At 62.1% G+C, this 11,998-nt stretch overlaps 2 protein-coding genes across 6 annotated transcripts; both read right to left on the bottom strand.

Moving 5' to 3' along the window:
- Positions 1-281: 281 nt before the first annotated feature.
- Positions 282-1,326, bottom strand: INS (insulin). 2 transcript variants are annotated; one of them, XM_003798372.1, is made up of 2 exons: positions 1,140-1,326; positions 282-427 (listed from the first exon to the last, which is right to left on the bottom strand). In XM_003798372.1, the coding sequence occupies exons 1-2, from the start codon at positions 1,324-1,326 to the stop codon at positions 282-284; spliced, it is 333 nt and encodes a 110-aa protein (XP_003798420.1). The 2 variants fall into 2 exon arrangements, with proteins under 2 accessions (XP_003798420.1, XP_012665959.1); XM_012810505.1 differs by having other exon boundaries at positions 282-391.
- A 2,389-nt stretch (positions 1,327-3,715) lies between these two features.
- On the bottom strand, positions 3,716-11,279 carry TH (tyrosine hydroxylase). 4 transcript variants are annotated; one of them, XM_012810499.1, is made up of 13 exons: positions 11,165-11,279; positions 9,168-9,386; positions 8,078-8,246; positions 7,774-7,862; positions 7,529-7,596; positions 7,010-7,060; positions 6,482-6,627; positions 6,247-6,382; positions 6,016-6,085; positions 5,502-5,558; positions 5,238-5,333; positions 4,911-5,044; positions 3,716-4,187 (listed from the first exon to the last, which is right to left on the bottom strand). In XM_012810499.1, exons 1-13 carry the CDS (start codon positions 11,264-11,266, stop codon positions 4,028-4,030), a joined length of 1,497 nt encoding a protein of 498 aa, XP_012665953.1. In that variant the 5' UTR covers positions 11,267-11,279; the 3' UTR covers positions 3,716-4,027. The 4 variants fall into 4 exon arrangements, with proteins under 4 accessions (XP_012665953.1, XP_003798419.1, XP_012665954.1 ...); XM_003798371.2 differs by having other exon boundaries at positions 11,177-11,266; XM_012810500.1 differs by lacking the exons at positions 6,247-6,382; positions 6,482-6,627.
- Positions 11,280-11,998: the final 719 nt, after the last annotated feature.

Below are 11,998 nucleotides of genomic sequence, written 5' to 3'. Positions count from 1 at the left end.
ATACCCGGACCTGGCCAGTGCTAGGCCTGTGGGCACCCAGTGAGCATGGAGAAAGCTCAGAGGGGCTGCCCAGGGAGTGCTGCACTGCGGGCTCAGTGGACGGCCCCATGACACACAGACAACACAGCAAGGCTTATTCAAGGGGTTTATTGTATCACTTGGGAAATGGGGAAGCAGAGAATGTAGAGACGGGGCAGGGTGGGGTGGCAGGACCAGGCGGGGTAGTGGGGCCAGGGTGTATGGTAGGGTCAGGGTGGAGAGGGCGGCGGGGCTGGGCAGGCCTAGTTGCAGTAGTTCTCCAGCTGGTACAAGGAGCAGATGCTGGTGCAACACTGCTCCACAATGCCGCGCTTCTGTGGTGGCACATCCAGGGCCAGGGACTGCAGGTCGCCTGTGATGGGGCTCCCGCCCAGCCCCACCTGCCCCACTGCTGGGTGGGCAGAGCCAGAGGAGGCCCCGGCACAGCATGAGGCCAAGAGAGATACAAGGTGATGCCGTCAGGGAGAGAGCACACACCTGCCCACAGCCCAGGGCCTCTGCTGGGCAGGGACAGGTGGCCCCCAAGCCAGCACATCCTGCTGCCTTTCCCCACCCATGGCAGGGCCAAAGTGGAGTGTGACACGAGCCCATTGGTACTTTCCCCATAGCCAATCCACCTCCTGACTCCTTGCTATTTGCTGGAGCCCATGGGCTGGGGCCCTGGACCCTCCCGCTGGCTAGGCCTTCATCAGAAAGTGATGAGTGTTTACCCACAGGCATGCAGGAGGGTGGGACGGAGGCCCCTGGCTCCAGGCTGCCCTGAGACCACCCGCCCCCAGGATGCTGCTGTCATCCTGCAAGGGCCGAGAAACGGTCTGAGGACATTTGTTTGAGGAGGTTAGGTGCTGGGGGGCAGGGGGTGATGGCACCCTCGAAGCTGCTGTCAGGGCCTCAGCCTCCCAAAGCCCACACTGTCCTCAAGCTAAGATGCCCCAGCTGGGCCACAGGGAGCTGGTTACTTTCAAGCTGGGAGCTAGAGAACTCCCTTTTGTTTTTAAAGCAGCCACCCTGGCTCCCTACAAGTGGCAGCTTCCTGCCACCTCTGCTCTGCCCTTGACGGGGCTGAGGGGTTGGGAGAGTGTGCGGGGTGGGGGGCTCACCCTGGGGGTCCTCCGTGTCCCGGCGGGCCTTGGGCGTGTAGAAGAATCCCCGCTCCCCACATACCAGGTAGAGCGCCTCCACCAGGTGGGAGCCACACAGGTGCTGGTTGACAAAGGCCGGGGCAGGCTCAGGCCCCCAGAGGGCCAGCAGGGCCAGCAGGGGCAGAAGGCGCATCCACACGGCCATGGTGGGGATACAGGGACCTGGGGGAGGGTGGGGCTGAGGCCAGTGCCACCAGATGCCCTGTCCCAGGAGCCCCTGCTTGTCCCCTGAGCACTCCAAAAGAGAAGCCCATGTCCCCCCATGTCCATCCACCCCTTGCAGAGCTTGGGCCTGGGATCCCGCCTCCCCAGAGTCCCCTGGCCAGGCAGCTTTGGGCCCAAGCTGACACAGAGGCCACCAGCACAGACCTGCTTATTGGCCACCTGGGAATACAGCTGGTCCTGCAGGGTTGGGCACTGCCTGGAGCTGCTGGCTTTATAGCCCCGAGCCCACCTCTCCTACCCCTGAGCCCTGTTGCCTAACCCATTAGGGCCTGGGTGGTTAGCAGATGGCCAGAGGCTGAGACTGCAGTTTCTGGGTCATTTCCCTGGTGCCAGGCCTGCAGGAACATCTCCTTGGTTGTCAGCACCTCTCGCTGGGGGCCAGCCGGTCATTAGTGTCTTAACGAGGGGCCTGATGGCCAGGCCTGTCCCTGTCGCAGCTGGGGGCTGCATCTCCAGGAAAGCGATGCCCAACTCAGCCTGCCTGAGCTGTTTTCCACATTAGTCGGGCAGAGTTTGGAGCTGCAGGGGGTAGGGATGTCTTTGTGCCAATGTCCTGGACCCCTGCCCACGGTGCCCCCATGGATGGTGTGGGGATGTGTGCTCTCCCTACTCACTGCATTGCCCCCCTCCCCCCATCCCAGGACAGCAGTCCCAGCTAGGGCCCTGGAGTGACAGAAATCAGTACATACCGCAGTGGCTCCAACAGGTACACCAACATGTATCTTCAATGACAGAGTGGCAGGTTCCCTCTGAATGGCCACCTGGCTTCCCACACATGCCACACACTGCCCAGGCATCCTCCTGGTCCCCAACCCTTTCCAGGGGTTGAGTCCATCTCTCATCTTCTGGCCAGTCCCTCCAACTCCATCCCACACCTTGTGTGTCATATAGGCTCACTCCCGGCCCCCACAGTCCGTCTGGACAGCCACTTAGAGGCCCAGCCTGACCACTGGGAGTGCATGGACACTGAGCCTCCCCTGCCCGTACCTCCAACCACTTCTTACTGCCTGTGTGAGGTCCTTTCAGTGGTTCCTTGAGGTCTCCTGAGGCCCAGGGGATAGGATGGGTCGAGGCTTCCTGGTCCCTGCCCTTCTGTCCCTGCTGCCCCAGGTTAGGCCCTTGCCCCTCCTCCCAGCCTGCCAATGGATCCCTTTGCCCAGCACTCAGCCAGGGCCACTTGGGGCTGTCTTCACCCACATTCTCAGCCTCAGCCTCTGTCTACCCCATGTAATGCTCTATAAGGGTACTAGCTCTTGTGGAGGGTGGTGTCCCATGCCATCATCCACACAGTGGCCACCTCTGAAAACCTACGGCCTCTCTACAGCTTGGGACAGTATGGTACCTCCTTAAGAGGGGTATATGGGGAGGGAGGCTGGATGGAATTGGCCCAGGTGGCGGGCAAAGCCAAGGCTGGCATGGCTAGGGGAAAAGGGAGGCCAGCAGCCTTCCCCAGGGCCTCCATGGGACTCACAGTCCTGAAGAAATGTCCCCAGTGTGGCCTGCTGGGCTTAAAGGATGTGGACACTGAGGGCCAGGACATAGGCCAGGCATGTGAGGAGCAGCTGATGGAAGGACAGAGAGCCAGGGTGGACTGGGAGGAGTGCTGTGACCGGGGGCCTTGAGGGATGAGTAGGAGTTTGCCAGGCGGCCAAACTGAGGCTCCTGACTGGGTGTGGTAGGGCCCTGCAGACCAGATGGCACCTGCCCTCACCCTACAAGGATGAGGGGGAGGCCCTCACAGGAAGCCCTGGGGCCTCTCTCTCCCAGGGCACAGGTGGATGAGGGCAGCTGGCCAGCCAGGCCTAGAGGATGCCAAAGGGTCCATCTGGAGCCTTCTTCCAGCCCCCACCTGTCTTGGGGGGGGGGGGGGAAGAGACCAGCCTGGAGAGCTCTCCTGGGTGCTACCCGTCACTACATATTTCAGGTAGCACATAGAGGTCCAGGTCCTGCTCTGGGTATGTGGGGGGAATCAGAGCAGCCATTTCCCACCCCTCATTCCCCTGCCTGCTCTCAGAGACTGGGCCTAGGCCTGGTGACAACCTCCCACCCCCATTAGCATGGCTGCAGCCCTGCTCCCTGCCTCCTCCTGCCACCTGTCCCCCCACCCCCCACTGCAGTGCTGCCACATGGGAGCCTCAGGGCCTCCTGCCTGATCAAGCAGCAGGGAGGAGGGAGGCAAGGGCGGCCCCAGGCCAGGCTGGGCACAGGGCTCTATGGGCCTGTCTGAGTCACAGAGTCACAGACATGGGGTCAGGCAGGTGTGCACAGACTATTCCTTCTTTATTGAGAGGGTGAATGGGGGGCAGACAGCATAGGGGGTGTCAGGAAGCACAGGGCCACCCCACAGCCCTGGGGTCCTAGTGGGCAGTAGCAACAGGACAAGGACGTCAGGTACACACACCAGCTGGCAGCACAGAGAAGCAGCAGGCAGGAACCAGGGGAGTCCAGGCATCAGGGAGGCATGGGAGGGCCCTGGTCATCAGACAGGCTCCAGGGGTGCACAAGACCCAGCCCACATGCGGGCCTGAGCTCTGGGACTCGTGGGAGCTGGACAAGGTTGGGAAAGGATCTAGGAGGCCCATGGATGGGCCCACTGGGGCTGTCAGGTTGCACCCCTGCACCTAGCTGATGGCACTGAGTGCATGGGTGAGGGTGTGCAGCTCATCCTGGATGCCCTTCAGGGAGTGTAGGATGGCCTGGGGGCTGTCCAGTACATCCACAGCCAGTGTGTAGGGGTCGAACTTTACAGAGAAAGGGCGCTGAATCCTCGAGGCATAGCTCCTGGGGAAGGGGGAACTCAGTCACCCAGTGGGGGGACCTGGGGCAGAGTCTGTGGCCTTAGGACAGTGGGAGATGCAGACTAGATCCCACTGGGTGGGTTCAGAGCTCCAGGACTCTTTCTAGAGTCCTGAAACTAATTCTGGGCTCTGAAAGCTAATTCTGTCCAAACACCTAGATGAGGCAGCTCTCTGAAGTCTCCTCCAGGGGTGGTGTGGGGAGGGGGTGGGAGATAGGCCTTTGACAAGAGAGCCTCTGCTGGCGCCCCCTCCCTCCCTAAACCTCGACCAGACCCCCCCCTTCCTTGACCTCATGTCTCTGAGTTTGCAGGTGAGATCCAGCCCTGCCCCAAGCCTGACACAGCCCTGGCCTCAGATTCCCCAGTGTACACCAGCAGGCTGGAGGGGAAATGGTAAGAGCCTTTAGGCTCTGCTCCCCTCTCCAGGACACCCTGACCACTGTACCCCCAGCCCCCCACCCTGGGAAGTCCCAGTGCCCCTGCACACCTGCCACAGCCCTGCCACCTTCCCATGAGGTGCCAGTTACTCAGAGGGCAGGGTCCAGGAAAGGCCCCTGGGGCCAGAAGGCCTGGGCCTGGCCACCGAGCAGCCCCCAGCCCCAGAGGTCTTCGGGCTCCTTCTCAGGGAGGGTGCACCTGCTATGAGGGCTGAGTCCCCTCATCTGTGACACGGCATAATAGGGGTGTGACCCCGAGAACCGGCCTACCTGAGCTTGTCCTTGGCATCACTGAAACTCTCGGACACGAAGTAGACTGACTGGTAGGCCTGGTCTTGGTAGGGCTGCACGGCTGCAGCCTCGGGGTCAAAGGCCCGGATCTCGGGTTCCTCAGACAGGCAGTGCTGGCAGGAGGCCACAGGGGTCACTGAACCCCAGGGTGGGCTGGGTATCCCCCATCTCACTGGTGCTCCCAGAAGCCTGGGGACAATGTGGGCTGGGGACTGGACAGGGACCAGCTTTCTCCCAAGAGGGCCTGAAACTCAGAGGCCCAATGACATTCCCCTCTGTGAGTGGTGGCAGCAGGGAAGGTCTCACCAGGAGCTCCCCGTAGGAGGACAGCAACCCAGCACCGTAGGCCTTCACCTGCCCATTCTGCTTGCACAGCCCAAACTCCACTGTGAACCAGTACAGCTGTTGGGACAGCCAGCAGAGTTGGCGGACGTAGCGGCCACCCAGCAGCCCCAAGGAAACGTGGCCAGCCACACTCCCAGAACAGACAGAAGGGTGTGGCCTGGATCTGGAAGAAAACCCTCACCTCCCCATCCCCCACCCCGAGGGCTTACAGGGGAAGCCACCCACCGTGGACAGCTTCTCGATTTCCTCATCTGAGGCCCCCAATGATGCGAGGCCAATGTCCTGTGGAGGGAGGGAGGCTGAAAGGCCTGGGGAGACAGTCCTGGCATCATGCATGAGGTGTCCACAGCCCCTTGGGAGCCTCTGGGACCACTGTCCCGGATGTTGAGACCACCCCCCCCCCTTGGCCACCAATGGCCCATGACCTGCTGCTCTCAAGGAGCCAGCAGGTGGCAGCACAGGCTGCAGGTCACCCCCACCCCCACCCCCCAGGGCTCTGGGCTCTTTGGGGACTGGTCAGAGTCAAAGCACTGGAGCCCCCAGGAGGGTCCACTGGCCCCATCTACTGTAGGGTGCCCTCACCTTGAGGCCTCCTACACCCATGAGGGCATCATACATCATGGGGGCAGCTAACCCCCACAGGGAGGCCCTGGAGCAGGCAGCACCACCAGCACAGAAGCCCCAGCCCTTGCCCAGCCCCTCAGGGAACCCTGGCTCTCAGCCTCAGGCCTTGGCGCACCTGGGAGAACTGGGCAAAGGTACGGTCAGCCAGCATGGGCACATGCCCCAGCAGCTCATGGCAGCAGTCCCTACAGCAGGGAGAAAGGGCTGGGCTGGGGCGGCAGTCTGCCTGGTACCCTCCTCACCCCGATTGACTTGGGGCCCACAGGGCCAGGCCCCTCCATGCTCTGAAGCATCCTTTCTAAAGGGGCACCCTGTTGCCTCATGGGAGGACGCAGCGTGCACTCACGGCTCGGGGGAGTGCATGGGTGAGGATGCGTGGCGGATGTACTGGGTACACTGGAACACACGGAAGGCCAGGCTGGCCAGAAAGTCACGGGCAGACAGAAGGCCGGCCACTGGCCGCAGCTGGAAGCCCGTCCGCTCTGCAAGGGGCCACATTGGTCAGGGTAGCATCCAAGCCCCACAAGGGCTTGTGGGGGACCATGTTCAGCCCCCTCCCCAGGACCCTTCCGCCACTGCACCCTTCAGGAAGCGGGAGACGTCCTCGAGCTGGGGGATGCTGTCCTCCCGGTAGCCGCTGAAGCGCTCCAGCAGCTGGAAGGCCTCGAGGTACTCACGGCAGGCATGTGTGGCGTAGAGGCCCTTCAGCCTGGTGTAGATCTCCCTCCTGCAGGCAAAGGGCTCAGGGCCTGCCTTGTACCCCAGTGCAGGCCCCCCACCCCGGCAGCCCTCCTGGGGGTTCTTAACCCTACACTCCTACACTGCACCCCCAAAGACTCTGGTCACTGAGAGGGACTTTGCAGGTGGTCTGAGGGATCCCATGAGGCAGGAGGCTGTGGGGGCCTCCCCTCGGTTCCTTGAGGGTGAACCAAGGGTTGAGCAGCCTCCAGCTCCCAGCACAATATTCTGGGATGGGAAAGTCCATCCTTCTGGGCTTAATTTGTCCTGCAGCACCAGTGTCCCTGGCGGCAGCCCTCGCACATCAGGGTTCTGGGAGCTGTCTCTGTGGCCCACTCTGATCCCTCCCCTGGCTGTTAGCAAGGTCTCACCACGTGGCAATCTCCTCTGCAGTGTACTCCACACGGGGAATTGGGTTGCCACTGTGGAGGGGACACCAGTGGTCAGTAAGTCCTCTCTGGGAGTAGGAGGGGCAGGAGGGACAGGGGAGGGAAAAAGCCTCATTTGGCTGAGACCCACACCACCCCTGTGCGGTGAGGCCTTGGGAGATGAGACAGGAGGCTGCCCTTGGCTGACTGTTCGCAGGGCCTGGCAATGCCCTGAGCCAGCTGTTGCTTCACCTCTCTATGCCTCAGTTTCCTCAGCTGTGATTTAGGGACAGTGCCTGTGCCCACCTGAGAACACGGTAAAGGGGATGGCTGGGTCAACACAGGCAGAGCCCTGGGGCAGTGTTGCCTGGCAGGAACCTCAACCTCTAGTCAGCAGCCATGGTGACGGCAGAGGTGATGAGGCTAGTGACAAAGATGGCCCTCCCCTTGCCCTCTCTTCTATCCCCAGGTCGGGTGGAGGCTGCAGGACACAGCCTAGTCCCCGGGGGGGAGGGCCCTTACTGCCGGTACTGGAAGGCTATGTCAGCGATCTGCTTCCTGCGCTGGCGATACACCTGGTCTGAGAAGCCCTGGGGGCAGAGAGAACATGTGCCTGGTCAGGCCTGCCCTGTCCCTCCCCTGCCTGCCAGCCCAGGTGAGGCTGTGACACACAGGGGTGCCAGGCCATGGGAGTCCTGCAGCAGATCAGCCACCCCCCTGGGGCCAGGCTAAAGGTGGAGGGACATGACTGGGGAGTGGAGGCTCACAGGGTGGTCCAAGTCCAGGTCAGGATCAAACTTGGTGACCAGGTGGTGACACTTGTCCAGCTCCGACGCTTTTCTTGGGAACCAGGGGACTTCATAGAGAAGAGAGGGAAGAGGTTCTAAGTGAGTGAGGGGCTGGGACAGTGCCACCTGGAAGCAGCCCCTGGGGACTTCCAGTGAGGCAGAGCCTGGGACTGTGACGGATGTGGGTCCTGGAGGTGGCGCATGTTAGAGCTCCCTTGGGAACCTCTGCATCCCAAGGTCTCAAGGTCATTTGGTTGCACTCAGGACAGGAAACTGGCCTCACCTTTGTCATCCTTGGGGCTGCGCACGTCTCCTGACACTCGGTGCACGGCCCTGAGCAGGTTGGCCAGGTCACCTCGGGGCAGCTCACAGCGCACCAGGTACTCCAGGCGGGGGCCACCGGGGGTCCGTGCCGGCCGTGTCTCCAGGTGGTGGATTTTGGCTTCAAAGGTCTTAGGGGGAAGGAAAAGTAGGAAGGAGAGAAGGAAAAAGAGGCAGAGCTGGGGTGTGGGAAGTGGGAAGGAGGGGGCACTTCCCGGCTCGAGGGCTCCGCCCTGCCCTGCTGTCCACAGTAGCCTCTTCCAGACTCAGGACAGACAACTGCCACCTGGCTAGCAGCAGCCTCTGGCCAGTGAGCTACGTCTAGCTCAGAATGGTCATTTCCCAATGCCATCTGTCTGCATGTCTGATGCTGCACCCAGGCAGCCTAACTCTTGCTGGTCAGAAGGCCCTGGCACCCCTGGCCATCTCATCTGGGTTTAACGGCCACTCCCAGGTCTGGTGGGTAGGCCCCTAATCCCACCTTGTCATGGAAACAGGGCTTAGGTCCCCAAAGAGAGAACCCTAAGCACCCAGGGGTCTGGCAGACAGGGTCCACTGCATTGCCACCCCCGTCACCTAGCAACAAGGGCCATGGGTCACAACGGCCCTCGGGCCATGAAGCCAGCCCAGGGAGCTCATGGGGAGTCCGGCTCTGATGTCATTTGGGAGTCTTTTCTGGGAGTGTGGTTGGAGCAGCTAATACGAACACTGTCACATTAGCTGCTGGTGGGCAGGTAGGTTGGAGCAATGTGCAGCCCTGCCTCCACTTCCCAGACTGCCCTGTCGGAAGCCCCACACTACTCCCCTTTGTGCAGGTGGTGATGGGGAGCTGGGCTGCATGGCAGGCTTGGTGGCCTCAGCCCCTAGGCTTGGGCTCACAGGGCTGCTCCAGGGCCACAAGGCTCCTCAGACCTCCCCTTCCCAGCTCGCAGTAGCCTGGGGAGACCACTTTTGAGGTGGAGGGGACAGGGACCCACCTCTGAGACAGCCCTGACCCCACAGATGCACCCACAGATGCACACACGTGTGCACAGCTGCCCACGTGCCCTCACCTCAAACACCTTCACAGCTTGGGACAGCGTGGAGGGCTTGGTGCCTCCCAGGGAGAAGAGCAGGTTCAGCACCGCCTTCCCCGCCTTCTCCTCGAACACCACGGCCTCCAGGGGGTCCCCGGGCTCTGAGGAGGCCGCTGCTGCCGCAGCCACGGCTGCCTCCCGCTCCTTGCGGGCATCCTCGATGAGACTCTGCCGCCGCCCGATGAACCGCGGGGACTGTGGGGACAGAGGCGTACCCACTGAGGCCTCACAGACCCCTCAGGGCCCCCATGTGGGCTTCACACAGCAGGCAGGAAAGGAGGGATCTGGCTTGGCCCAGACCACATCACTGAGCTCCTACTGTGCGCCTGCTGGAGCAGAAGCCAGGTACAGTCACTGTCTGCCTCCACCCCACACCCTGATAGAAAATGCTGGAAGCCACAGCCATGGGGGAGGACAGGAGCGACAGGGTGCCCTCCCACCCTCTGTAGCATAAAGCCACTGTATCACCTGCTCCCGGGCCTGGCCCTAACTAGATTACGGCAGGGAAAGGGCTACTCAAGGCCTGTACGTCTTGCGCCAGCCTCTGTGATGGACAGATGTGTGCTGCACGGGAGCAGGGGTGGAGCAAATGGCAGCAGCTGTCCGACCTGAGCCCACTGGACAAACTCCTTCCACGGCCAGGCCTGGCCCATTTGCACGGGACTTTCCTCACACCTAGGTCTGGATGCAGGTGGCTCCCTGCTCAGCACCCTCATCCACCTCCAAGCCCTTCCCCCTTTAAACTCACGTCCTGAGCCCTGCCCCCTCCTCACCGCCCTCCCTGCAGCCCTCTCCTCCCAACTACCTCATCAGCGCTCTGGGCACAGGCTGCTCCCAGGAGTGAATAGCTGAGTAGCTCTGTGTCTTTCCCAAGACTGTGAGCCCCTTGAGTCAGCACATCTGCCACTTCCAACCCCCCAAACCCCTCCCAGTGCTGAGGCAGTACTTGGCAGGTGTTGGGGGCTCCTCAGTGGAGTAGAACTTCAGAGAATGTTCTGGGTCCTTTGGTAAGAATGAACAAGCTTCACCATGCCCACACAAGGGGAGCAGCAGAAGTCCCCCTGACCCCTCATCACCCTTGCAGGTGGGCGGTGTGGACTCAGCCCAGGCTGCAGACCCAGGCCAGGGAGGAGCAGCGAGGCTGAGTCTGGTCCTCCCTGGGGATGGCTACCTGGGGGACAACCTGGTGGTGCTGTGGGCGCTCTGTTGTACCCCGACAAGGGGCCTGGCAATGACGCCTCTGTAACTCACCCCACATATTCACTAGAGGGCTGTGGAACAAAGCCCATTTGAGATGCGCCAGGGAGCTGATTACTCCAGCCTGAGAGGATGAGCTGAGGACATTTCTTGTGGGCTGAGACGCCCCCGAGGACCTGGCCCGGCACAGCCTGCCCCACACAGATCCTATGAACTCTGGGCTCCTGAGTGCCCCTCCAGGGAGCCCAGACTCAGGATGAAGCAGTGAAGGAAGGAACAGTGAAAGGAGGGAGCGGAAATCACCTCAGAGCCCAGACACCATTTGGCACGGTAGGACCTGCACCTACACCCCTGTGTGCCTGGGACCCCACACCCAGGGGGGTCTGCCAGGGCCTGGGGGCCCCTCCCCAAGCGGGACAGCTGGGGGCAGAGAGAAAGCAGGTGGGCAGGAGGAGGGGCCCTCATGGGGGACATTTGCTCACCAGGGCTCCCTCCCAGGATACTGGGAGCTGTTTCCCAATTGGATTCCTACCCCTTAGATTCACAAGGAAACAGAAGCCACAGGGCCTGCCCCAAGAAAGGCTGGCACAAGGAGGGCTCTATGGCGATAGGTAGGCACTATCCACCACATGCAGGTGGGCAGGATGCATGCAGGTGGGAGGGACCACCACCCAGGTACAGGGGTTGCCTACAGCCCAGGAGCCTACCAGCCATGGGGTGTGGAGGACTCTTGGGCCAGCCCTGGGTTTCTGCTGACTCCTGCTGCAGCGCACCACGTGCCCTCTTACCATGATGGCCTCGGCCTGCTTGGCGTCCAGCTCAGAGACGGCCCTTCGGAAGCCCTTGGCCTGGGGTGTGGCGGCGTTGGGGGTGGGCATGATGCTGTGTGGAGGTCCGGGCTCCTCTCCACAGCCCTCAGCTGGGCGGCCTCTTATAGTCTGGGCTGACGTCAAAGCCCCCGGGTCCCCCACCTGCACCTCCTCACGTCCTCCCTGCGCTGCGCCTGAGGGAGGCGGGGGCGGGCGAGGAGCGGAGATGCAGGAGAAAGGGCTCTGTCCCATTAAATCTAATTGCAGCCACTGTCACAGGCACCGAGCAGGGTCAGCCCAGCCCTGCCGCTGAATCATCCTCAGCTCACATGCTGCAGGGGCTGGGGGCAGCAGGGTCCCCTCAGCCCAACCAGACGGGCACTCAGGGAGAGGCTGTCCTGGGCACCTCACGCTGGGCCTTCCTGGCAGATGGGCCCAGAGAGGCCGGGAGGGGAAATGCAGCCTCAGGCCTCTGTGTCTGGAGCCAGTTCCTTTGCATCTCCAGAAGATTCTTCACTTCACCAGATCCCCCCTCAGGGTCCCACACTGTGTTCCCATCAAGACACAGCAGACAGGAGCTATCTGCATGCAGCTCCCAGGCCCTGTACCCATGGCCCTGGTGCATGACCAGTGAGACCTGGGTGTTCCAGAAGGGCCCACCCCTCCAGCGAGGACCTGGGAGGACCCAGGAAAGGGCAGTCTCTTGGAGTCCCACTGGTGGCTGCCCTGCCCCAGTTGCACAGTCACAGCCCTGTCTGGGGATCATCCGACACCTCTCTCTCCCCTCAGAGGGCCCAGCTG

Source organism: Otolemur garnettii, unplaced genomic scaffold (genome assembly GCF_000181295.1).
Source record: "Otolemur garnettii isolate 467f Iridium unplaced genomic scaffold, OtoGar3 scaffold00134, whole genome shotgun sequence".
Classification (NCBI taxonomy): Eukaryota; Metazoa; Chordata; class Mammalia; order Primates; family Galagidae; genus Otolemur; species Otolemur garnettii.
This window is presented reverse-complemented; position numbering and strand designations above follow the sequence as displayed.